Here is a 25,262-nt window from a genome sequence, read left to right as displayed (position 1 = left end):
ATCTGTAGGTTAGTTAAATTGATGACAAGATCCGGAGGGGCAGAAAGAAGACAGTTTCAGGGGCAGAGGATTGTTACCTTAGTCAAGTTGGCAGGGAGTGATCAGTAATTGCTACTTCTCAGATCACCATTTAGTGCTCCATAGGAAATAGGGATGTTGGATATCGTTTAATTTAGTAATTGTGTAGCCGCAACTATTTTTAGCAATTACATGGTTACTGGGGCCGGCCACCAGTGTGCTCCCAGCTCCCAGGCCCACTGCTGGGGAGCCCCCTGCCATCCTGCGAGGGGAGGTGGTTTAAAAATTGGCTCCCCATACAGACCAGCTCCTGTCCGCCACCCCAGTCCACAGGGGTCCCCAGCTCCTTGCAGACAGAGGCTGCTCCAGCATCCCTCCTGCCCCACGCCACCCCGTGCTGCTGCCTCTGATACAGATGAAGCACTGCAGGGGGCAAAGGCAAGTGACTCCGCAGATCTGAGCAATGGCTCCTGTCTGCCCCCCTGTACTGTTGCTTCTGTGGGAGGCAGTGATGGGAGGAGGGAAAGGAAGGCAACCCTATGGGAATTGGCATGTGCAGGGAGTCAGCTTAAAAGATGGCTTCCCAGAAGCACCAGTTCCCACCCCCCTTGCTGCCTCTGTATCAGAGGCAGTAAGGGGGGATGTAGGTGTGTAGTTGTTTGGATTAGCTGATAAGTCCAGGCTAATTTGTTAATCATTTAAATGACTATACACTAACATCCCTAGTAGGAAAGGAGTTGATGGCCTCTGTCCAGTAGCTAATGGATAGTGGCCACTAATTAATATATTTCTTAGCAATCTTAGCAAAGATGAACTGAATCAGCATGGAGACTGGCCTAATCTCACACCAACCGGTTGCATCTCTTTCTTCAAGGGGAGGCCTGCTGGTAAAGCAGCTTGCACTGCCACTAATCATGTTGCTGTCTATTTGGCTGTCTAGGCAGTTTCACTCACCAGGGCCTTCACATAGACTGGTACTTTTCAAGTCATTCAGTTGGCCTAAAAATCGGCTGTTGATGCTAGTTAACATTTATCTCTGCCGTGGAGTCAGATAGCAAGAGGCATTCTGAAAGGAAGTTACAAATCCTGCCCACTGTCTCCCAGACAGTGTGGGTACTAAGTGGAATAAGTATTTCTGTAAGAATGGCTTCTTCTTTCAATTTGTTACAGTGTGGGGCCTGGGAGCTTTGCTGAAATCCTAGCTCAAGCAAACCTTTTAGAAAATCCTAAGCTCCCAGCCTCATTTTGAATGCAAGCTCTGCTGGAACCCTCTGCTCATCAGGCACTTGTCCAGCTGGAATGGCTGAATTGGAATAAGATGTGTTTTAAAGGCTGAACTGCTGCACATTAGTGGAGACTGGCCAAGAGCTGGATCCCAGCCACTGAGGCAAGGACAGAAATGTACTAATTAGGCTAGAGATCAACCAATACTGCCAATTGCTACAGAAGCCAAGAGAATATAAATTGTCCAAGAGAATATAATAGTCAGATGGCTGCCCGTCTTGCACTCTGGCACGAGCAGTGCTTTCTCTCACTGTTGCTACAGCACGAGAGCTAAAGCCTGCAGGATTCCCACCAGGCTTGTTGAACTCATCAGGTGTTTTGCAAGGGCTGTAGCATTGGGGCTTTACTTCTAGCTCTTCTTCCCCTTCCAAAAACTCACCCTTGATTGGGTGCTGGTCTGTTACTGATAGCTGTAGGGCCACCTCTCTCTCAGGACATCACCAGCTGTTCCTTTCTACTGTCTGCACAAACAGTTCCAGAACATGAGCAGGGACAGAGACTGTTTCTGTACATTGGAACTGTGTTAATAGCAGCAAAAGGAAGTATTTCGTCATACAGTGCAGTCAACCTGTGGAACTCCTTGCCAGAGGAGGTTGTGAAGATCAGGAGTTTAACATAGTTAAAATAAGAACTAGATAAATTCATAGAAGTTAGGTCCATCAATACTTATTAGCCAGGATAGGTAGGAATGGTGTCCCTTGCCTCTGTTTGTCAGAGGCTGGAAATAGGTGACAGGAAAGGGATCACTTGATGATTATCTGTTATGTTCACTCCTTCTGGGGAATCTGGCATTGGCCATTGTCAGAAGACAGGATGCTGGGTTAGATGGACCTTTGGTCTAACCCAGCATGGCCGTTCTTATATTCTGATGTGTTATTATTGCATATTTATACTGCAAGAAATGCCCACCAGCCCTAGACAATATCTTACTGAATGAGGTGCTGCAGAAATGCTTAGGGAAGACATTGTTCCTACCTCAACCAACTCATGTTAGCAATCTGTGCAGTTAAATAAGCCCCTCAACTCCCCTCAATTTAGCATATGTATAGTCATCTAGCCACGCAATGAAGTAAAGAAGTTGACCATACAAGCAATTCCACTGACATTAATGGGAACTCTCACTTGCTTTGCTGGATTGGTGCCTGCAAGGGTAGGCAACGGCACATTCTATTTTCAGGTTTAGTCTGTGTGCCTGGCTCTCGCTGACAAATGTCTAGAATGCCATATGAAACCAATTTAAATATTCTTCAGAAACCACTTGGCATATGTGATTTTTAAATGAAAGGGATGGTGCATTTTAAAGTAAACTTGAACAGATTATATAAATGAAACATACACAGTACACAAACTTGTCATTGCATTACAAAAGCCCTGCATAATCACTTTAATGCTCTCTAATAAAATGGCCAGCACATTCAGCTTGTCTGCGATCTTCATAAAATACCACTGAGAATTTTCAAGACTGATTAACACAGTTTCACAGATAAAGCAACAACGAAAGGGTGCCATTGGACCGGTACATGGAAAAGCAGAATAATATTGAGATTAACTTGTCATTCTAGCACCTAATAGATGGAGGGAATACTAAAGACAATAATACAATCCAGAAGGTATTTTGGGATGGAAGTGTGCATTGGTTGGGGAACAGTTTCTTCTCCTGCTGCTTTAGTCACTGATTGAATTCAGAATGTAGTTTATATTAGCTTAAGAGCTGCGTGAGATGTGGGCATGCCACCCCGGCATGCTCAAAATGCTCTTTGTAGATTGTGGGAACTCATGCAAGATATGCAAATACTGGTAAACTTAAAGTAAAGGAGAAAAATCATTAGTGATTTTAGTTCAGATACTGACACTTGTTTAGAGATGGATACGCTCTTCTTCGAGGTGGGATGTTGAATGTCTTCCTCCAAAACATGGGGCAGTCAGCTAAGGTTTTGGCACATGCCCATTTCTATGGCACTAGAACTGAATGTAAAGATTTTATTGAGCTGAACGCTGACCGAGGAGAACCTAAGGTTAAACCCTGAGAATTGTAGCAAATCGCAATGCTTGCTGGAACTTGACATCACTGCAGTGTCAGATATCCAAATGGCTTAGGTCCTCATTCTTACAAAGACTTACACATACACTTAATTGTATGTGCTGTGAGTAACAGACCCCCCTTAATGTTAGTGGGCCTACTCAGTGTGTAAAGTTAAGTCTGTGTGTAAACCCATGCATGACTGGGAGCTTAAAGCAACTAGAAAGTTCCCAATTTTGGCTTTATACTTCAGATATGTTGCAGATTTTAGTTTTAACTGATATTTTAATTGGGAAAAGAAATTAGAGGTCTTAGCTAATCAGAAAACAAAAATGTACATAGGTAATTCCACTCATTGCAGCAATTCAGGGAAAACTATTTGACTGCTGTGATATCAGTGAAGAAGCATGATATGTGATATAACTGGTTCATTACTGTTCCCTGTGGCAGTATTGCTGTCTTTAATTATGCTATGAGTCTGTTTTCAGCCAACCATGATCTAAGACTTTTTGTTTATGCATCAATTCATAACATTTTACAATAAATTGGATTCTGTTTTCCCTTTTCATGTGTTAGTCTGAAAATGAACATATGTCCATCCCTCTGCATTGGCAGTCAGATATGGTGAGCCAAGACTTGTATGGTTAAGCCTGTATTTAACCCAGCAGCCGAAATTTATTGGCCATGATGCTTTGGGTATTGTTTCATGTTAAGTAAAAAAAAAATCTTATTACTATTCCCTGAGATCTTTTTTGGCCATTTTGGAGCCAGGTAAGGAGAATGTGTTAAGAAAATCAAATACTTTAAAATCTGTGGAGTGTAAGATTCTGATTGTAGTTATGTAGGTTGCAGACATTTGATGATATGAACCAATAGAATAAGGGTTTAAATAAACTGATAAGCTTACACAGGGGCTACATCTACACTGGCAGCTTCTTGCACAAGAACTGTTTTGCGGAAGAGTTCTTGGGCAAAAAGTCTTCCACAAGAGCGCACCTACACTGGCATTTGCTTTTGCGCAAGAGATGTGCTTTTGCACAAGAGTGTCTATGGCAGTGTGGACACTCTCTTGCTCAAGAAAGCTCTGATGGCCATTTTAACCATAGGGGTTTCTTTGCACAAGAAATTCATGTTGCCTGTCTACGCTGCCCTCTTGCACAAGAGCCCTGTTTTTGATGCTAGACTATAAATTTACTTGCGCAAGAACACGCGTGCAGTGTGGACACCCAGCAAGTTTTTGTGCAACAGCTGTTCTTGTGCAAGAAGCTGCCACTGTAGACGTAGCCAAAGTGTGTGAAGTAAGATTTTATTGGGCCAACTTCTGTTGGCGAGAGACAAGCTTTAAAGCTCCACAGAATCATTCTTCAAGTGTGGGAAAGCAGAGTGTCACAAGGAAGAATAGAATGTTTAATGTAAATAGCTAACACATATTTTAAGAGACCACTGAAGGTGAAGTGGTCTAATTAATACCCCTCAATCATAGAACCTAAAATGAGGAAGAATTTCTGGACAAATGCACCATGAAACCAATCACCTTGTATGTGACACTCTGGCTATGTCTACACTGCAGGCTTTTGCCGGCGGAGATTATGCTAACGAAGTGCTCATTAGCATTTGTCGTGCTGTCATTTGCATATTCTCTGCCGATGCTTTTTGTGCAAGAGGTTTTTGTGCAAAAACAAGTAGTGTAGACGGGTCCGTTTTGGGCAAAAAAACCCATTTGCACAAGATCCTTATGCCTCCTTTCTTGAGGCATAAGGATCTTGCGCAAAAGGGTTTTTTTGAGCAAAACAGACCCGTCGACACTGCTTGTTTTTGCACAGAAACCTCTTGCGCAAAAAGCATCGGTAGAGAATATGCAAATGACAGCACGACAAATGCTAATGAGCACTTCGTTAGCATAATCTCCGCTGGCAAAAGCCTGCAGTGTAGACAAAGCTTCTGAGTACCTTTTCCAGACAAGAAGAGACCCTGTGTAGCTCAGAAACTTGTTTCTTTCACCACAGAAGTTGATCCAATGAAAAGATATTACCTCACCCACTGGCTACGTCTACACTGGCCCCTTTTCCGAAAGGGGCATGTTAATTTCAGAGATCGTAATACTTCAAAGTAGGAATAAGATCCTCCGGAAAAGGGCGCTTTTTCCGGAGGATCGGGGCCAGTGTAGACGCTCTTTTCCGGCTTTTCTAAAAGCCGGAAAAAAGCGGCGGACATTTTTATTTAAATGCCGCGGGGGATATTTAAATCCCCCGCGCATTTCCCTATTGCGATTTCAAAAATTACCATGCCCCTTCCGGAAAAGGGGCCAATGTAGACGAGCCCAGTGTGTTTCTATAATATCCTTAGACCAACATGGCTACAACAACACTGCAAAAAGACATACTTGAAACTTTAAGTTATCTCTTTAACAAAAGCTTCAGATTGGGCTGATATTGTTCCTTTTTAGAGGAATCACTAAGGACGGGATGCTCCCCACTAATACATTTAAACTGATTGTTAAGGGACACATGCAATGCTGTAGCCATTTGGTCCCAGGATATAAGCTACTCAAGTAAACTTATAGCAAACTCCATTGGCTCCTATGCAGCGACTTCTGATTTCCGCTGAAAGGAGACCAGAGCTCTTTTTTTATTATTAATGCAAATAATAAAAATCATGGCAGCTCTATGTGTATGTCAATGACAGCTTTGGCCTCTACCATCATCTCTTTGTAGAAGAGCAGACCCAAGCCAGTTCCTTTATGATTTGCTATAAATTTACAATTCATACCTTTGTTTAGAAGAGCAACCTCTTATGCAAGGTTACAGGAGTGCTTTAAAGGAAGTAGAAACTGCAGTGCAGGACTTATTGGAATAAGCCCTGAATTTGTTGGCATTGTCCTTTTCCCTAGACAAGTACTTGCAAAGTAAAAAGGCAGCTGCAGGTAAGAAAGTGCCTGTTTCCATATAAGTAAAATTTTGCACACCTGAAGATGCACTTATGGCTAGGGTTGCCAGGTGTCCAGTTTTGAACTGGACAGTCTAGTACTTGAGCTTTCTGTTCGGGAAACAAATTGAGAAAATATAAATGTCCAGTATTTTCTAAATAAGATGTAATGTAGATTGTGATGTAATGTCAAGTGTGTCCAGTATTTTTGTTGAAACCATCTGGCAACCCTCCATGGCAATGATGGCATTAAGGATCAAAGGTTTTAAAAAATTATACATCTTGAACGTTCATGGCTGCTTGTGGCCATCTGTAATTATCGATAGCAAATGACTCATAGTCAGGGCTGTAGATGAGGGATCTGACAAAGGCTTCCTTGTCTTCTGGTTCTGGGTACCAGGAAGCCAGATTATGTTTGTAGGCATAGTCAACAGTCTGCAAAGAGAAAAACAAAACCATAATGAACAGCTCAATCCCTACTGTGATTTATCCTCACAACTGGGCCTATACTACAAAGTTAGGCTGATGTAAACCATCCTGGGTATATCTAGACTACAGGGTTTTTTTCAAAAAAAGTGGCCTTTTTTCAAAAAAACTTCCCCTGCGTCTAGACTGCAGCTGCATTCTTTCGAAAGTAAATCGAAAGAACGTGGCACAAGCAGGAGTTGTTATTTTGAAATACCAAGCCCATTATTTTGAAATAACAGGCTTGATAGTGTGGATGCTCAGCTTGTTATTTCAAAATAAGGGGAATTATTTCGACATGCCCTGGGATACCTATGAGGAAGAGGGATTTCAGTATCTGAGTAGCACTACATGCTGAAGAGCAGACTAACAGTTCAGAACCAGCCAAGACTTCTTTGTTAAAGGCTGCACCACTAGTCTGTGAAGCAAGATGTGCTGTTGTATGTGCTTCATGGAAAGTGAGTGGCATTTCTTCCTTATCTTTAAAGATCTATTACTGATCAGTTGTACAAAGCACTTTATAGACTTCCAGATTCTCAAGACACCTTGTGGGGAAGTTAATTAACACCCCATTGTCAGAAAAGATGAAACTGAGGCATGAGGTAAATTTTCAGAAGTTGTCTCAAAGGGCATGTATACACTACAGCGTTACTTCAAAATAACTCCTGTTATTTCGAAATAAGAAGGTGAACATCCACACAGCAAGCCCGTTATTTTGAAATTATTTTGAAATAATGGGCTTGTTATTTCAAAATAATAACCTCTCATTCTAAGAGAAATAACACCTATTTTGAAATTGCTATTTCGAAATAGGGTTAGTGTGAATGTTCAGCTACTGGTATTTCAAAATAACTACTCTCCAGAGTCATTCAAAGTAATTGCTCCCAAGTGTTTCCCGGGACTCCCTTGCAGGAGGCATAAGGGATCTGTCGAAAAAGGCTTTCTTTCTCAACAGATTCCCCTCTAGACTGCCGCTTTTTGCTGACAAAGTGCTGAGTTGGAAAAATGTGGCGGCCATTTTTATGCAAATTAGGCACGGGATATTTAAATCCCTGCCTCATTTGCAATGCCAACAGAGGGATGCAGTCTAGACATACCCTCACAGTCTGACCCAAAGCTCACTGAAATCAGTGGAAAGATTCCAACTTCTTTCAGGCATCATTGGAATTGGCCCGCTGAGTCTGCAAACATTGGTCCTGATTTGCAGAGGTGTTGAGCACTCACAGTTTCCATTGAGCACTTGTAACTGCTCTACAACTCTTAATCAGCAGCATGCATGTGAAGATGGGCCATTTTTAACCTCTGGGTCTCAGCCATTTGCCCAAATACAGAAAAAAAAATAGGAAAACCTGGGATGAAAACTCAGGAGTTCTTAAGTACTATTGCTTTACTCAAGTCACTACAGTACCCAGCTCTCTGGTCTCTTGATTTCTGCATGCAAGGTCCACTTTGCCTCAGCATAAACATTCACATTACTACTCCATCAAAAGTAGAATTGTTTCAAGTAGGGAATTTTGTGAAACTCTGCTGGAAATTATATATAGTTTATTCGCTATAGTACAGGTTTTCCTGACATCCTGAGGGTAAAGGGTGTTAAAAATGTAAGCTCCATATCTGTCCTGCTTATGTCATCTCCCCATTGTGCCTCTGACAATGCTGGGGCCCACATATGGAATATGCGGGGCAAAGACAGAAGAAAGCCACACAATTTAGGACAAGAAAAATAGAACATGGAATTTTTAACCCTATGGGATTCATTTTCTTAACATTAGTAAAAGTCTTTTCACCTCAACATCCTAATTCAGACATTGGGAGCCAACTGGGCATTACACAGAGTGTGGCCACCTGGAATTGTGATTGGCTCATGGTGCTGAATAACCTCACATACATCTGAATGATCTAGTCCACGGAAAGCCATAGGGTGGGGGAGCTGAGAGCAGAAAGGGAAGGTGTGGCCTCAGCTGAAAGAGGCAGGTGGGGCCTCAGCTGGAAGAGGTGAGGTAGGAGACTAGTCTTCCCAAGGGGAAGAGTCATATGCTGCCCATGTTTCTGGGTGTAATAGAGACAGTGCATTTTGTTGGTAGTCATAAATTACATCAAAGCTGAAAGAGGGAGCTTGGCTTATATGTAAACAAAAACTTCACAAGAATACTTGACTTCTTACTTTGACAGCGATTTTGAAGGACACATCTCTGATACTACTTAGGGGAGGATAGAGTCTCCCTTCAGCAAGATTCTCCTCTGTGACTTCTTCAGCAATAGACTAGAAAGAAGAGGAAGGTAGGTTATAGGAGATCTTCTTACAGCATGCTTGCCCCAGGCTTTAACAAGGGAGTATGCAGCAAAGTCTTCACTTGAGAAAGGCAGGAGAAGTCCTTGTAATCAAAAGCAAAACCACTCACATTTCAAATCTGCATACATTTCACTACAAGTTTGAAAATGGGGCTAAATACTGTGTAGTACCACTTTTGAAGGAAGGGAATCTATTTCTGAGAAAGAGTTGGTTGCACATTCCCAACAGGCAGCTTGGCTGTAAGCTAAGATCTGAAAACAGACCTTTTTCTAAAAATACAGCCTACAACAAAAGCTGAGAGAAAGGTGAAGTGGCAAAAATGTCTCTGTGGGAGTTGCTAGTGTGGCAGAGAAACCTGGCTGCTGGCTTTTCCCTCCACTGACTGAAGCCAAGCACTTCCTGCAGTATAGTAAAGGCTGTGGAATAAATGCTTCTGTTTTCAAATATGATCAAAGGCTTGGGGGGATCTTTGTTTTGTTTTGGATTTGTTATTGTTGCCTGTAAGAAAAAATGACCAGGACTCCAGGGGACATGCCCCCTAGCCCTTCCTGCAGTTCTTCCCCACCAGTGGGGATCCAAGTGCTGGCTCATGCAGGGGGCTTCTGTAGGCACAATGGAAGCTCTAGCATCCAGCTGTGTTGGGAAAATCTGCAGCCTTTTGCTGAGGGGGTGAAGTTCACATGATGTACATTGCTCTGGGCTTGTTCCTAGCCAAGGACATAACTAGACTCCTGGGGCTCAATAAACCTCACTGAAGCGGCTTTTTTATTTTTCGAAAGCATCAGTTAAATACAGATTTGAAACCTCGGCTGTGGTGAGGAAGATATCGTCGGAGATATGTCGGACCCCGCAGGCAACGACTCCCAGCGCCACTCCAGGGAACACATAGGCATTATTTCCTTGGCCGGGGAAGAAGGTTTGTCCACTGGCCAGGGTAACCTTAGAGAACGGACTGCCACTTGCAAAGATGCCTCGGCCCTGGTGAGAGACACACACACAGATATTGGAGAGGCAATGTCTACAATTGAGGGGATCCCAGAGTCCAGCTCTAGGAGTCCAAGGATTGTGATAGCAAATGCACTGATCATTCAACAACAGCTCTACCATAGACCTCACCATTGGAATCTGCCTGCTGTTTAAACTGACAGGCACTTTGTTTGCCAAGGGGAAAGAGCCAGGTGCCCAGATACCAGACAAAGTCTCATTCTAACTTACTTATTGAGCTACATACATGGCCCCTAGAAATACAGTGTTCTGTGATGCAGGAAAATATCCCCATCTTACAGATGGGGAAAAGATGTGCAGAGATATTCAGGCCCAAAGATGCAAAGGTATTTAGGCTCTAAATTGAAATGAATATAAGTTAGGGGTCTAAATACCTTTGAGGATCTGAGCCTAAATGACTGACCCAGAGCCCTCCAGGAAGGTTGAGACAGATTCTAATCTTGAACCCAGATCTTCCGAGTTCCATCCCAGTGCCTTACCCAGCCTTTTTTCCCTCACCAGATCTAAATCCCAAAGTTGCCTTCCATGAAAACCTGAGCAGGGCCTGCATGCATTTGAGGAGCGCACTGAGAAGCACAGCTCTGATGGGCCAGTCTGAGGAGTTTGGGGTGGGATCAGGGCCTCTCTTCTTTACACCTAATAAAAAGGTACAACCTGAGCTAGGTGTGTAGTTGGGTTCTCAGGGTGGGGAGAGAGGAAAGCGTTTGCATCAGAAAGCCCTCCTCATCAAATCACCACCGTTAATGCTAAGGGTATGTCTCTGCTGTGGCACTGTGGTGTATATGCTTCCTACACTGAAGGCGGTTTGCCATCGCTATAGTTAATCCACCTCTCTGAGAGGTGGTGGTGAGGTCAAGGGAAGAATTCTTCTGTATTCACAGTGTGGGGGAAGGGAAGATCAGTTCAACCTGTGTTGCACAGTGTGCAACATTTTTGACAGCTCCGAGTGGTGTAACTAGGGTCAACCTATTTCTGGGGTGCAGACCAGGCCTGAGTTCATGAACGAAAGGTGCCCTTGGGGCGCAAGGGGAGTCAACTGCAAGAGCCTCTCAGGCTGTCATTTTACTGGATGTGAGCTGTACATCAGTGGGGCTCTGCCAGGCAGTTATGTTAATCTGTCATCCACCAAAGAAGACTCTGATCACTACAGCACAGAGCAGTCACTCTGCTGTGTTAAGTCTCTTTGGCCATTCCACTCAGTGGCTGGGAGAGACAGTTGCGCATTTACCTCTGTCAGGTGATAGCACTGCTCAGCTGTGCACTCTGCTTTACTTGTGGGGTTACTTAGGGCAAACACAATGGGCCTGTCATTGAAGGCTGCCATGTCCTTCAAAATCTTCTCCGTGAAAGCTCCTGCGATGGCGGCTACCCCTACGAAGTAAACAGTTAATTCTTGATTCACTCTGTGACTTGCAATGGATTGGGCCCATGTTCCCTTAAACCTCAGCTCATTACTGCTCAGTAAACTGAAACTGTATGACTCTGAGGGAGAAGGCCACCTCTTGCCAGAGACGCCATCCAAGTCAGATTTACAGTGACAAAACCTCTACCGAGCAGAGGATCAGCAAACAGCCCAACCAGGTCCTTGTTTAGGTTGGCTTTGTGGTTACTCTCAACACTATCCTTCAGGGGACATTGGAAACTGCCACCAGCCTCTTGCTTTGCTGGTCATTTGGGAATATAAATGATGGCTACGTCTACACTGGCAAGAATTTCCGAAAATGCTTTTAATGGAAAAGTTTTCCGTTAAAAGCATTTTTGGAAAAGCGCGTCTAGATTGCCAGGATATTTTCCGCAAAAGCACTTTTTGCAGAAAAGCGTCCGTGGCCAATCTATACGCAGTTTTCCGCAAAAAAAGCCCTGATTGCTTTTTTCACGATTGGGGCTTTTTTGCGGAAAACAGTGCTATGCTGTCTACACTGGCCCTTTTGCGCAAAAGTCTTTCAGAAAAAGACTTTTGCCCGAACGGGAGCAGCATAATTTTTCCAGAAAAGCACTGATGATTTTACATGAGATCGTCAGTGCTTTTCTGGAAATTCAAGCGGCCAGTGTAGACAGCTGGCAAGTTTTTCCGAAAAAGCAGATGATTTTCCGGAAAAACTTGCCAGTCTAGACACAGCCAATCAGTCTCTAGGAGCCATAAAACTCTGCTTAACTCAAGAGTGCCCACTTTGGCCACTCAAAGGCAGCAACAATTGGCTCCCTAAGAATCCCTGTTCAACAGAAGGAGGGAGCTTGTGCTTCATAGCCTGAAGAGATGGGTGTTGAGAAGTGCAGGAAAAAAATACAGACAGGGAGGTCCTGGGAGTCAGATTGGACAACAGAGGAGCCCCAAAAACAAAGGAAAAACCCAAGAACTGAGGAAATGAGGCATTCCTGCTTCTGTGACTCTACCTATAATAGCTGTAGGTTTCACTCTGTGCACTACCTCCTCCAGAGTTTTCAGGTTGGGGTGATCTTGAGCAAACATCTCCTTCTCATGGTTCAGGTGACTCCTGCCCTGCAGGGAAAAAAGGACAGATAAACCAATGGCAGTCAAGAAAAGTCTAGACTAATGATTTGCTAAATCTTGTTTGTAAGATTTCAGTGCCTCATTCTATTCTATATTCTGCTGCCCCATATTCATCCCGGTATTATCTGCACACAGTCATGTATTAAGTGACTAACATCTGCCACATGTGGTTTGTTCTCCCATCCATCCCATGGTGGAAGAACTGTGTGCAGTGAAGTGATTTGTGTTGGTAAGTTTCTTTTTTGACATGCTGTTTCTCTGTTTCTGTTAGAAAAGTACAGGCCAAAGAAATGCACCCTACACTTTGGGTGGAAGGCAGTGGGGTTTCTGATGGCCCTTAGTTGGTGTGGGAGCTTATTCCCGTGTCTTGGACCAAACCTCAAGGAAGCTCTGTCTCCTGGAGAGAGGAGATTTACCCTGCTGTACAAGGTCCCATGGGGCCTGAAGTACAAAGCTGTCCCTGACCCAGCCACCAGGATGTCCAAACGCTGCTGGCATCAGAAACAGGCAAGCAAAGTCTACCCTGCTGTGCATAAGCATGTGCAGCTCCATGGACTTCAACAGAATTGCAACCACTTACTCCGAAGCTGCCTGTGGCCCATTGGATCTGCTTGCTCTGTGTTAATGAGTCAGGCCCCGTTGTTCCCTGTCCTGTTAGACTACATCTACTAGCACTACAGCATGCATGGGCAGTAGGTGAACCTAAGGCTGGGGTAAGCAACCCCCCCAACCTCGCCTCTTCTTCCTGAGGCCCCTGTCCTCTGCAGTAGTCAAGTCCTCCCCCCACCATGGGGACAGGTCTCCATCTCTCCTCTCCTCCTGGAAGCCATCCTCCACTGTAGGGGCAGGTCTCCAGCCTCCGGTGTGAGCCTCCTTAGCCCCAGAGCACAGTGAGGTGGGCAGCGCTCAGTCCCAGCCTCCTTGACCCTGCAGCATGGGAAGGGTGAGAAGCATGAGAGCCCATCCTCAACATGGCTGAAGTCGGGAGTAGCACAGGAGCTGCACTGAAGCAGAGGGTGGAGTGTGGGCATGACGACACTTGGCAGTTTGGGAAGGCAATGCCTTCCCCCACCTCTTATACCCACCATCCATGAGAGCACAATAGTGCAACACAGGCAGATTTACCTTGACAATTAGTCCCTTGGAGTCCACCATCCAGATTTTTTTGATGGCATCTTCCTTCGAAATACCTTCCTTTTCCATGGCCATAACGATGAGATGGGCAATGCCCATGGCAGCCTGAAACCCATAAGCAGAAATCAAACCCTGAGCCTTCCCTCAGAGGAACTTGAATCATTTTGGAGAAGCCGAAAAAGATGATCTGTCCCTCCCCCACGCACAGGCTACGTCTACACTGGCATGATTTTCTGGAAATGCTTTTAACGGAAAAGATTTTCCGTTAAAAGTATTTCCGGAAAAGCGTGTCTAGATTGGCAGGACGCTTTTCCAGAAAAGCAATTTTTCTGGAAAAGCATCCGTGGCCAATATAGAAGCGCTTTTCCGCAAAAAAGCCCCGATTGTCATTTTCGCGATCGGGGCTTTTTTGCAGAAAACACTACTGTGCTGTCTACACTGGCCCTTTTCTGGAACAGTTTTCCAGAAAAAGACTTTTGCCCGAATGGGAGCAGCATAGTTTTTCCGGAAAAGCACTGATGATTTTACAGTAGATCGTCAGTGCTTTTCTGGAAATTCAAGGGGCCAGTGTAGACAGCTGGAAAGTTATTCCGGAAAAGCAGCTGATTTTCCAGAATAAGTGGCCAGTGTAGACACAGCCACACTGTTCCTCCCCAAAAGCACATGGATTGTAAGCTCAGTGGGGCAGGAACCCTCTTTTTATTCTGTATAGCACCTCATGCTCTTTTAGGAGGGGTCAGTGTGTTCCTCTTATCCATGGGGAATGTTTTTGTACCATCCTTCATATTGGCATGTTCTGGTACCACTTGATAGTGAGATGTGTTTGTGTGAGTGCTCTGGGACTCTCTGAGCATGGGCCTATGCATTGCAGATTGGGCCTATGGATGACACAAGCATTCTCCTGTCTTCCCCTGCTTTGTGGATTGCTCTGGCGCTTAGCTTGGAGATAGGCATCCTGGGGTCTGAAATAGGGTGGCAGTACACACACCCAGAGGCATGAAACTTTGGCACCTACAGGGTTTGGTGGCAGATGAGTGAGACTTCTGTGGATCACAATGGAACCTAAAACTGGAACTCAAGCACCTATGTCTGGATTTGTGGATCTGGGCCTTTATGCTTCAGTTTTTATCCCTTTAAAGTTTTTTATCCCTTTAAAGGACAAATAGTGTATTTAGGGCTGAATGCGGGTGAAACCTACCTCTCCGGCTCCTTGGAAAACAAACTTATGATCGGAGAGCTTGTTCTTTGTGATTCTTAGGGCTGCGAAGATGCCAGCGACTGCAACAGAGGCAGTACCTGAAAAGAGAATAGAGGCGCAGTCAGCATGATGGATTTCCTGGCAAAGGCAGCAGGTGCCATTCAGTATATCCAGCTGCTAGTTGTTAGAGAACTTGCAGGAACCCATCTGTCAGTTACTTACATGGCTCCTATAGCCATCAGTATCCTCTGTAAGATTAAACAAAATACAGGACTATGTAGCACTTTAAAGACTAACAAGATGGTTTATTAGGTGATGAGCTTTTGTGGGCCAGACCCACTTCCTCAGATCAAATAGTGGAAGAAAATTGTCACAACCATATATACCAAAGGATACAATTAAAAAAATGAACACATATGAAAAGGACAAATCAAATTTCAGAACAGAAGGGGGATGGAGGGAGGGGGTAAATGTCTGTGAGCTAATGATATTAGAGGTGATAATTGGGGAAGCTATCTTTGTAATGGGTAAGATAATTAGAGTCTTTATTCAAACTTAAGTGTAAAGTGTCGAATTTAAGCATGAATGCCAGTTCAGGGGATTCTCTTTCAAGTGTAGTTTTAAAAGGCCTTTGAAGCAGGATGCAGGTAATCAAGTTGTTGAGACAATGTCCTCAATGGCTGAAATGGCAAGAAACTGTTTTTTCTTTGTGATCCTGTCTAATGTCTGTTTTGTGGGCATTGATCCTTTGGCGAAGTGTCTGAGACGTTTGTCCAATGTACATAGCAGATGGACACTTTCTGCACATGATAGCATAAATTATATTTCTGGATGCGTAAGAATATGTATTCTTGATCTTATAACTCACTTGGTTAGGTCCAATAATGGAATCAGCAAAGTGAATATGTGGACAAAGCTGGCAACGGGGTTTGTTGCAAGGGAAGGTACCAGGGTTGGTATTAGTGTGGTATGTCCTGTGGTTGTTGGTAAGAATTATCTTGAGGTTAGGACCACTAGGTACATATTTATGTTTCTCACCTGTGCTACTGCATCTTCACTGCCATTTTTAACCCTGTGAGCTAGATGAAAACTAACTTGGGTAGCCATTGTAGACATACCCTAACTGACTTGACCAATGTCACTTAGGAAGTCTGTAGCGGAGATGGAAATTGAAGCTGGGTCTCCTGCATTCCAGGCTACTGCCCTAGCCCCTGGACCTACCTTCTCTCTTCCAATTCCCTTTCAGCACCAGACTAATTGTGTTCTCTTTCACTCCCCTCACACCTGGCTTAGTGCTCAGCCCATCTATTGCCCCAGAGCTGGGGAGAAAACTACTATTCCAGAGTCAAGAGGAGGAAGTCAGGGGGTAGGAGAGGGGAGAGGGTCGTGAAAAGCATAGCTCATCCAGGCTGTAGCCATGCTTGCAGTGATGTGTTGGGTACGTGTAGTTACACATTGCAATGAAAGGCAGTCTGAGTCCACACTAGTATATAGCTAAACACAGCCATGAAAGGCTCTGGCAGTAGAACACAACACTGCTAACAATAGAAATAGATACATGGCCTTGAACATGTAATGAGCTGGGTAAGGTATATACCCTACAGTTATAAAATCAAGATTGATGGAAAGTAAATCAGGAAGTAAATGCTTCCCGTAGCACAAGAACTAGGGGTCACCAAATGAAATTAATAGGCAGTAGGTTTAAAACAGACCAAAGGAAGCATTTCTTCACACAACACACAGTCAACCTTTGGAACTCCTTGCCAGATGATGTTATGAAGGCCAAGACTTTAATGGGGTTTAAAAAGGAGCTAGATAAATTCATGGATGATAGGTCAATCAATGGCTACTAGCAAGGATGGGTAGGAATAGTGTCTCTAGCCTCTGTCTGTCAGAAGCTGGGAATGAGTGACAAGAGAGGGATCAAGTGATGATTACCTGTTCTGTTTATTCCCTCTGGGGCACCTGGCATTGGCCACTGTTGGAAGACAGGATACTGGGCTAATGCACCTTTGCTCTGACCCATTATGTCCAATCTTACGTCTGGCATGCCTCTGTTCACTGAAGAATTGCCTCAGGGTTTATGCAGCCATTTATACTCATGCTATAGGGGCCAGCAGTGTCCATGCCATAAGTGTAGACATAACCACTGGTGTTACAGCCTCGGTAAGATGCTCTGCACCTGCATCACCAGCACTGTTCAAAATTCCTTCCAGCCTCCCCTCAAATAGGATTGAAGGATCTTGGCCTGACTCACTCCTCACCCCATTAATCACTAGCTGTGTGTAACTCTGACATCTGTCCAGGCAAAGGGCCACAGTGGAGGTGGGCTGAGGGATTTACAGGCTGATGAGGTGATTGTGACAGACATAGGCTGTATATTATGGAACCACAGGCCCAGAGACAGGTGCAATGGCTTGTGCTGGTGCAAAGGCTGCAGTGAGTATGATGGGTTTGTTCCTGTGCCCCTCTCCTCCTGGGCAGCCTGGATCTGCCCCCAGTGCCCTTACACTAGCCTCTCTGCTCTCACCATGCACAGGGAATTTCAACCAGAGGGAACCTGGGGTAAAGAACCCTCCACACTCCAGGCCAAGTTTTCACTAGTCAGAGAGGGAGGGCAGGATGAGCCAGCCCAGGGGCTTGGCCTGACATTAGAACAGGGGAAAATGCAGCTTTCACCCCTGCACCTTCCCCAAGGAGCTTCATGAAAGATGTCCCTAATTACAGGAGAAAGAACATGAGCTATAAAACCACCAGAGGGCACTGGTTCCATTTCAGTGCTAGGGAATTGCTCAGCAACGATCATCATGGGATGGTGTTTGAAGTTTTCTAGTGGTAAGAAGTGAGGCTGGAGGGTCATCAGTGCAAATGGACTGTAACTGCTCCAGTTTGATCAGCCTCCTCTTTCCTCCAGTCTGGACAAAAAGCAAATCTGTTGGCATAGTGCATTTTAGTGCACTATTGTCCACCTTCTGCATCTGCTCCACTTCAGGGAGTGGCTGCCAAGGGGAAGCCAGATGAGAGCAACTAATCCGTGGTGAAGGCACCTAACCGGACACTCTGATGATGGCCACAGGAAAGTACATAATAGGAAGCAACTGCTAAGATAGGGGAGCCCTCTTCAGGGGGCTAAGAAAGTTCCCAAACTATTATGGAGAGATTCCGGTGCCATGGCTTTACAGAGCAGGCTAGTTGCTTTCCAAGTACGTGATGCTGTTATTTACATTAACTCTGTGTATGGGGGCAGACAACAGTAGGCTGTTGATGAAGAATGATACCCTAAAACACTGGCCTGGAACTCAAGATCTGGGTTGAAGACCCTGCTGTGCCACAGACTTCCGGTGTGACGTTAGGCAAGTCACGAAAGTCCTCTGGGCCCCAGGTCACCTGTAATGGTGGTCTGTAAACTTTCCTCCTTTACAGGGGAGTTATGAGGATAAATTCAGTTAGAGCTCCAGGGTGCTTTAATATCCCAATACGGATATGTGTGACTTAAGTAACCAGAGAGAATGACAGTTTATATTTTACAAGAGTAAATACACAAGAAGCGAGCAAAGCAATAGGGATGTGTGATGTATGACTTGGCTGTTGGGTATTTCACTTTTTCCTCTGGCAGCTTAGGCCACGCCTACACTAGAAACCTTTGTCTGTATGGTAGTGTCAGTTTGGAGGACATGTGACTTCTTTTTCGTGACATTTCTATACAGGCAGAATCTCTCCTATGAACACAGTTACAGGCAGTCCCCGGGTTACGTACAAGATAGGGACTGTAGGTTTGTTCTTAAGTTGAATCTGTATGTAAGTCGGAACTGGCGTCCAGATTCAGCCGCTGCTGAAACTGACCGCCAGTTCTGACTTACATACAGATTCAATTTAAGAACCCCAAGCTTCCCCAAGTCAGCTGCTGCTGTAACTGATCAGCAGCTGATTCCAGGAAGCCTGGGGCAGAGCAACTCTGCCTCGGGCTTCCTGTAGTCAGCGCTGGTCAGTTTCAGCAGCGGCTGACTTGGGGACGCCTGGGGCAGAGCAGCTGGGGTGCTGCTGGGTTGCTCCAGTAGCACCGCTCCTCGGCGCTACTGGACCAACCCAGCAGCACCCCAGCTGCTCTGCCCCAGGCGTCCTGATTCAGCCACTGCTGAAACTGACCAGCAGCGGCTGAATCAGGACCCGGGGCAGAGCAGCTAGGGTGCTGCCGGGTTGGTCCAGTAGTGCCCAGAAGGCGCTGCAGGACCAATTGGCAGCCCCAGCTGCTCTGCTCCAGGGTCCAAAACAAAAGCCTGGTCTGCTGGGGGGGGGGGGGGCACACTAGCCGCGCCCCCCCTCCCCAGCAGACCAGGGATACGGGAGCAGAGCCGCAGCGGCAGCGGGGTGCCGCGCCTCTGAGGCTTTGTTCTGGCAAAGCCTCAGAGGCGCGGGACCCCCCCGCGGCTGCGGCTTCAGTCCCGGTGCCTGTGGTCTGCTGGGGACGGTCCCCAGCAGACCACAGGCAGGGGACTGAAGCGGCAGCAGCGGCGGTTCCCCGCGCTTCTGAGACTTTGCTTTGGCAAAGCCTCAGAAGTGGGGGAACCCGCCCACTGCTGCCGCTTCCGTTGCCTCCCCAGCAGACCACAGGCACCGCAATGGAAGCGGCAGCAGCGGGCGGGTTCCCCCACTTCTGAGGCTTTGCCAAAGCAAAGTCTCAGAAGCGCGGGGAACCGCCGCTGCTGCCGCTTCAGTCCCCTGCCTGTGGTCTGCTGGGGACCGTCCCCAGCAGACCACAGGCACCGCGACTGAAGCGGCAGCAGCGGCGGGTTCCCGCGCTTCTGAGGCTTTGCTCTGGCAAAGCCTCAGAAGCGCGGGAACCCGCCCGGTGCCCCTCCAGACCAGCAGCTTACGAACGGGGCACCGGAGCAGCTTACGAACGGGGCTTTCTCGCCCCGGAGCTCGCAGGTAGCAATCCGGTACCTCGACCTCCGGGGCGAGAGAGCCCCGTTCGTAAGTGCGGATCCGACATAAGTCGGATCCGCGTAAGTCGGGGACTGCCTGTATTCTGGCATTAGAAAGTGTTTGCTGGTCTGGTTTAGTTTCCTTAGGGAATCGGGTGTGAGTAATACCAGCTACAGCACTTTTTAGCCAGCATAAACTGCATATACAAGAGGAGGGTTTATCACCAGAGTTACACTGGTAGAGGTAAACAAGTAAACCTTTTTTAGCTGAGACCTAGTGTCATGATCATGAGGATTAGCCAGCAGCCTGGGGACTAAGGGGTTAACTATACCTAAGCCAGGTAGAGTCACCCAATAGGAATTTTAAACTGGGACAAAGGAATTTTTGGCTTTTCCCCTCCTTTGTCCCTGGGCAGTTTCTCTCCAGCGACTGAGGGGGACAGACACTATGGATGTGTCTAGACTACATGCCTCCTTCGACGGAGGCATGTAGATTAGCCAGATCGGAAGAGGGAAATGAAGCCGCGATTAAAATAATCGTGGCTTCATTTAAATTTAAATGGCTGCCCCGATCTGCCGATCAGCTGTTTGTCGGCAGATCGGGGGAGTCTGGACGCGATGCCCCGACAAAGAAGCCTTTCTTCATCGACACAGGTAAACCTGGTTTCACGAGGCTTACCTGTGTCGATGAAGAAAGGCTTCTTTGTCGGGGCATCGCGTCCAGACTCCCCCGATCTGCCGACAAACAGCTGATCGGCAGATCGGGGCAGCCATTTAAATTTAAATGAAGCCGCGATTATTTTAATCGCGGCTTCATTTCCCTCTTCCGATCTGGCTAATCTACATGCCTCCGTCGAAGGAGGCATGTAGTCTAGACACACCCTCTGTCTCCCTCCAAGAAAAGACTCTTCACTATCTGTAAGAAGGGTACAGTTTAGCTAAATCCATTAGGTTTTATTGTTTTATGGTTTGGGAATGGGAATCTTATGTCTGTGCAATTAGAAATAGGTTTTTCTCTCTTTTGCAACTAAGCTCTTGGCCCACGTTGGGGTCCTTCCTCCCCCCCCCCCTTCCATGAGTATATTAATTGGTGACTTTTCCATCTAGTCATTATGTGTGTAACAGGAATATTGTGCTGATATTTCTCTTTTCTTTTTATTAACCTGGTATTGGTTAATTTTTGTGTCCTGGTTTTACTTTAGGTGCTGAGATTTCCTAAGTGGTCTCTTCCTGGTTGCCTTATCATTACTTGGGTGGTGGCAGCGGATTTTTATTTCCAAAATCTAGGTTTTTAAGATTTCGGGAGGAAGTTTTATACCAAAGCCTGAAAGATAAGGTTTTGGGATACTTTTGCGGGCCCCCACTTCTGCATTTATCATGCCAGAGTGGGGAAAAAACCTTGACACCTAGTCTAACCTGTAGGAAAGAAGAAATTACTGTCACTGAATCAAGCTTCTGATTTAGCAGAAATATGGCGGTTGCTTGTAGTCCTATACTTCTATGATTCTGCAAGTGGCAGAGGCCTATGTTTTCAGAGCAAATTGTCCTATGTTATAACCACAGTATGTGCATCTAGGCTTCCAGCTATGAGCTGGTTACGATGTAATTTATCAGATGCAACACTAATTTAAGCACGTAATTCCTAGAGTTTAGTTCTATTAGACAGATAATATCATTCCTCAGATGAGAGCCTCTGAAACTCTGGGCCTTGTTAGAAATTACGAGATCCTCAGATTTGTACCAAAGAGGAATCCCTGTTGTCTGCTCAGAAAATGGCATGCACCCATTTGTTTCCTGATAGTGAACTTCTGGAAGGCAAAAGACAGCCACCTCTTTAAAGAAATTGCTGTAACAGAATATCCTGTTCATGGAGACGGATGTTCATCAACTCTGGAAAATGAGGAACCAAAAGAGCCTGAGTATGTGGGAAGTGTTTCCTCTTTGCTCCTTCTGTACTAAATCATCATTCCCTGGCAGTCATGGTTTGGAAAGCACAGCTGTCTCCACCCAGCAAGATTCCTGTTACCTATAACAGAGGAGAATAATTAACTTCTTCCTCAATGCAAACTTTTACATATTCCAAGTAGTTTCTGGGAATGCAGAGAAACTGTGACCACTTCAATTTTCCCTTGCAAGGGTGTCACTTCTCTTGGCTTGCTAATGCTTTGATTTTATAATATCTTCTTTATTATGCTTGTTCACGGTCTTTCAATGAACCCACGACCAATACACTAGTTCAGCTGTAACTGTCGCAGAGAAAGGCCATTCAGAACTGCACAGAAGTTGTTGGGCTGGAATTCCTGCCCCAAGCCTTTAAGCTGACAGAGAATGGTCCAAGAGCTTGCAGCAGCACTGGGGCTATGACACAGAGATGAACAGATCCTATTCCACTCAGGACAAAGGTACACACGTCATTTCATGAAAGCATCTCAACTGTTTGCACAAAAATCCAAACATGACGGTGGGGTGGGGCAGAGCAATTGGTTTGGGAAGAAGAAATTCCAGCAGGTATAAGGGCAATGTAGTTTTCCATTGAGTACACCGGGCTAACAGTGATGGAAGCCTGGATATGTCAGAAAGTTCATGTGGAAGAATATTAAAGAGAGAGATGAAACTGGAGAAACTCCTTGTTTCTCTTGGTGCTGGCCCAGATGAAATTGCTTTAAACCTCGGTGGTCACCTCTAGGGGCTGACAGGGAGTAATCCTTATTGTTGGATGTGCTTGTGAACCAAGCTTAAACCAATGAAAATGCAAAGGGAACTTATGCTAAAAGAGACTTTGGTTCTTTTTAAACACGTTATTTACAAAGATTTAAGAAGTTGGGGGAGAAGAGCAAATAAACGGTGCCCTAACTCAGGCTGTTGTGTGATGTGCTTTTGAGCAGCTCATATGCCTAAGGGACAGGGTGTGCCATTACTCATCCCTCTGCACTTTGGTTTCAGATATGACTGAGTGGTGGCCAGCCTCAGCTCAGCTTTGCTGTTTATAATACTTCTCTCTCTCCAATGTGTTTCTAATCCTCCTTCCTCTTTCCAACTCTAGCTCCCTTCCATTACTCAAGTATCAAAATTACTGTGCGCTGGCCTGGGATCAATAGTTATCTTTGACATTACAATTTCTGCACTTGAAGCAATAAAGCATCTCTGAGGAGAAGGCGAGCTCACAGCTGGTTTCTATAAGGAGTTGGCTAATCAATGCTCTAATTCCAAAAGGACCACAAAGGGAAAAACCTTACCAGAGGCTGTGGCAAGAACAAAGCTTTCAGCAAGTTGGCCTCTCTGTTTTCCAGACAGATTGAATATCATTATTTGAGATAACTACTTCCTGAAGTGATTAGTGAATGAGGGCCTGGTTGGCTAGTCTGCTGGTAAGGTGGGGTGGGGAGACAAGGGCAGAGAAGGAAGGGTGAATGTTCATAAATCATGTTGTTCTTCAGAATCTTGAATGGAAAACTCAAGAGAGTATCACTAAAGAGCCAATCAGTCCTCAGGAGCTGCTCCAGGGAGTCCAGGGAAGCCTCAGGAAAAGAATATGGTGGAGTATGTTTAAAACAAAGCTGATTCAGGGAACCAAAGATAGTCTAGTAAGAAGCCCAGAGGCCATTTCTGAACAATATTAATCAAGGGCTAGAATAGTCAAGGCCGGATTTTCCTTCTCCGGTGTAAATCAGGACTGATCCCACAAGATGGCACTGGAGTTGCATTAGTGTAAAACCAGGAAGAGAGGCTTGTGCCCCTTACCATATACAGCAAATGACATCTTTAAGGTGTTTTGTTGAACAGGCATTCGATAATTAAGCCCAGAAACACTCTGTGCAGAAGGCTAGTATTAGTCCAGTTTGCAAGTCAGGAAAGCAGACATGGAAAGGTTTTGGGGCTTACACAATGAGCCAGAGGCAGATCTGGGATCAGACTTGAAGGGAGAGTTAGGTCTAGTGCTGAAAGCACAATCTTTCCAGCATGACAGATGCTAGCAGTTAATTGACACCCAAAGAAGTGGCATCCTTTTTTCTTTAACCACAGTCTGGTTCCACTGGGCGTGGACAATACTCTTTGGGCGGAACAGTTTCTTTTTGCTTTGAGTCCTGGAGCTGCTCTTTTTCCAATTGTCCTCTGAACCAGTTTCTCTGCTGCAATAGCCCAAGGAAGAATGTTCATATTGTAATGTGCTGACTATGGGACTGATCCTGTCCAGGAGTGTGGTGTGGAGGAGCACAGGGGGTTTGGACATCTCAGCAGATGCATACAGAGACACTGCAGAAGAAAGGAGGTCACTTCTTTTTACACCTCTGGGCTATGTTTATAAACCTCCCATATGGTCCCCAAGTCTAGGGCTGCAAGGATAAACAAGAGAATGAAGCATAAAGAAATCTTCCTTGCACCACCTCTAGTCCTCACATTGGAGCTTGTGTTAGCAATTTGGGTCCACCCAGGTGCCTGAATAATTGGAAATACATGCCCTAGCCAGTCCAGCAGTTCACAGCACAGGGTGCAGGACTGTCACAGTGTCTACAGTAGCAAGTCCAGAGCCCACCCTATTGAAGCTTTGCCTCACACCATTGCAGAACCAGTGGGGCAGAACTCGAGTACAGAGGCACAGAGCCTGACCCCTGAATGAAGGAGGAATCACCCATAGGGCCAATTGAGCAATTCCAATTCCATCCAATGGGAACAGTTCCTCACCCTCACCCCACCTATCCCCACCACTTATTTACATTATGTTGGCCTTCAGAACAGAGGCTACTCCCCAGCAGCCTTTGTATCTCCCTTAGTCATAATGCACAGTGAACCTGGTGGAAGAAACTGATGCTCAGCTAATCCCAAATTCTAATCACTAATCCAGGCTCTCCTTGTAGTCCACTCCACCAATGCTTCTCTAGAACCTGACCCTTCGTGAACATCAGGAGCAAGGGAATAGCAAATAGCATTTTAACTGATTCATGAAAGGGCAGCCAAACAGATACAATTTCATGGACATGGAACAAATAAGTCCCAGCTGTGCAACTCTTCCCGCCCTTCGTTCATATGAATGGAGAGTAGCTGTCCCAGATGCAATCCACATACATAATTGAAAGTAAAAACCAGCCAAAGTATAATGAGGTGAAGAGTTCCAGGAACAGTTTCAATTTGACCTCCTAATGTCTGTCTCTGAGGCTATGTCTACACTTGCGGCTTCTTGCGCAAGAATGGCTGTTCTTGTGCAATAATCCGCAGTGCATCCACACTGCCCACCCGCTCCTGCGCAAGAAGATGTACAATACGGTGTGGTAAGAGACGGCTTCTTGCTCAAGAGCTACGCTCTTCTCTTACAAGTGTAAGCTCTCTTGAGCAAAAGCTCTTGCCAAGACAGCTTCCACTTGTAAGAAAAGAGCATAGCTCTTGCGCAAGAAGCACAAGTGTGGACGCTCTCTTGCACAAGAAAGCTATTTTAGCTATAGAGTTGTATTGCGCAAGAATCCCTGCCGCGCATCCACACTGCCATG

The 25,262-nt window shown here is 45.6% G+C and overlaps 1 protein-coding gene across 2 annotated transcripts in view; it reads right to left on the bottom strand.

Annotated features, from left to right (window-relative positions):
- Positions 1–5,119: 5,119 nt before the first annotated feature.
- Positions 5,120–25,262, bottom strand: part of ME3 (malic enzyme 3) — a 165,872-nt gene continuing 145,729 nt past the window's right edge. The window contains exons 8-14 of one of the 2 annotated variants that reach the window (XM_075919400.2): positions 14,855–14,952; positions 13,648–13,761; positions 12,405–12,510; positions 11,239–11,381; positions 9,810–9,983; positions 8,877–8,975; positions 5,120–6,682 (exon numbers count right to left, since the gene is read on the bottom strand). In XM_075919400.2, the coding sequence (XP_075775515.2) occupies positions 6,521–6,682; positions 8,877–8,975; positions 9,810–9,983; positions 11,239–11,381; positions 12,405–12,510; positions 13,648–13,761; positions 14,855–14,952 (896 nt within the window). In that variant the 3' untranslated portion in view covers positions 5,120–6,520. The remainder of the gene's footprint in view (positions 6,683–8,876; positions 8,976–9,809; positions 9,984–11,238; positions 11,382–12,404; positions 12,511–13,647; positions 13,762–14,854; positions 14,953–25,262) is intronic. The other variant, XM_075919399.2, reaches the window with a different exon arrangement.

This window comes from Pelodiscus sinensis, chromosome 1 (assembly GCF_052426305.1).
Source record: "Pelodiscus sinensis isolate ZL-2025 chromosome 1, ASM5242630v1, whole genome shotgun sequence".
NCBI classification, from domain to species: domain Eukaryota; kingdom Metazoa; phylum Chordata; order Testudines; family Trionychidae; genus Pelodiscus; species Pelodiscus sinensis.
This window is presented reverse-complemented; position numbering and strand designations above follow the sequence as displayed.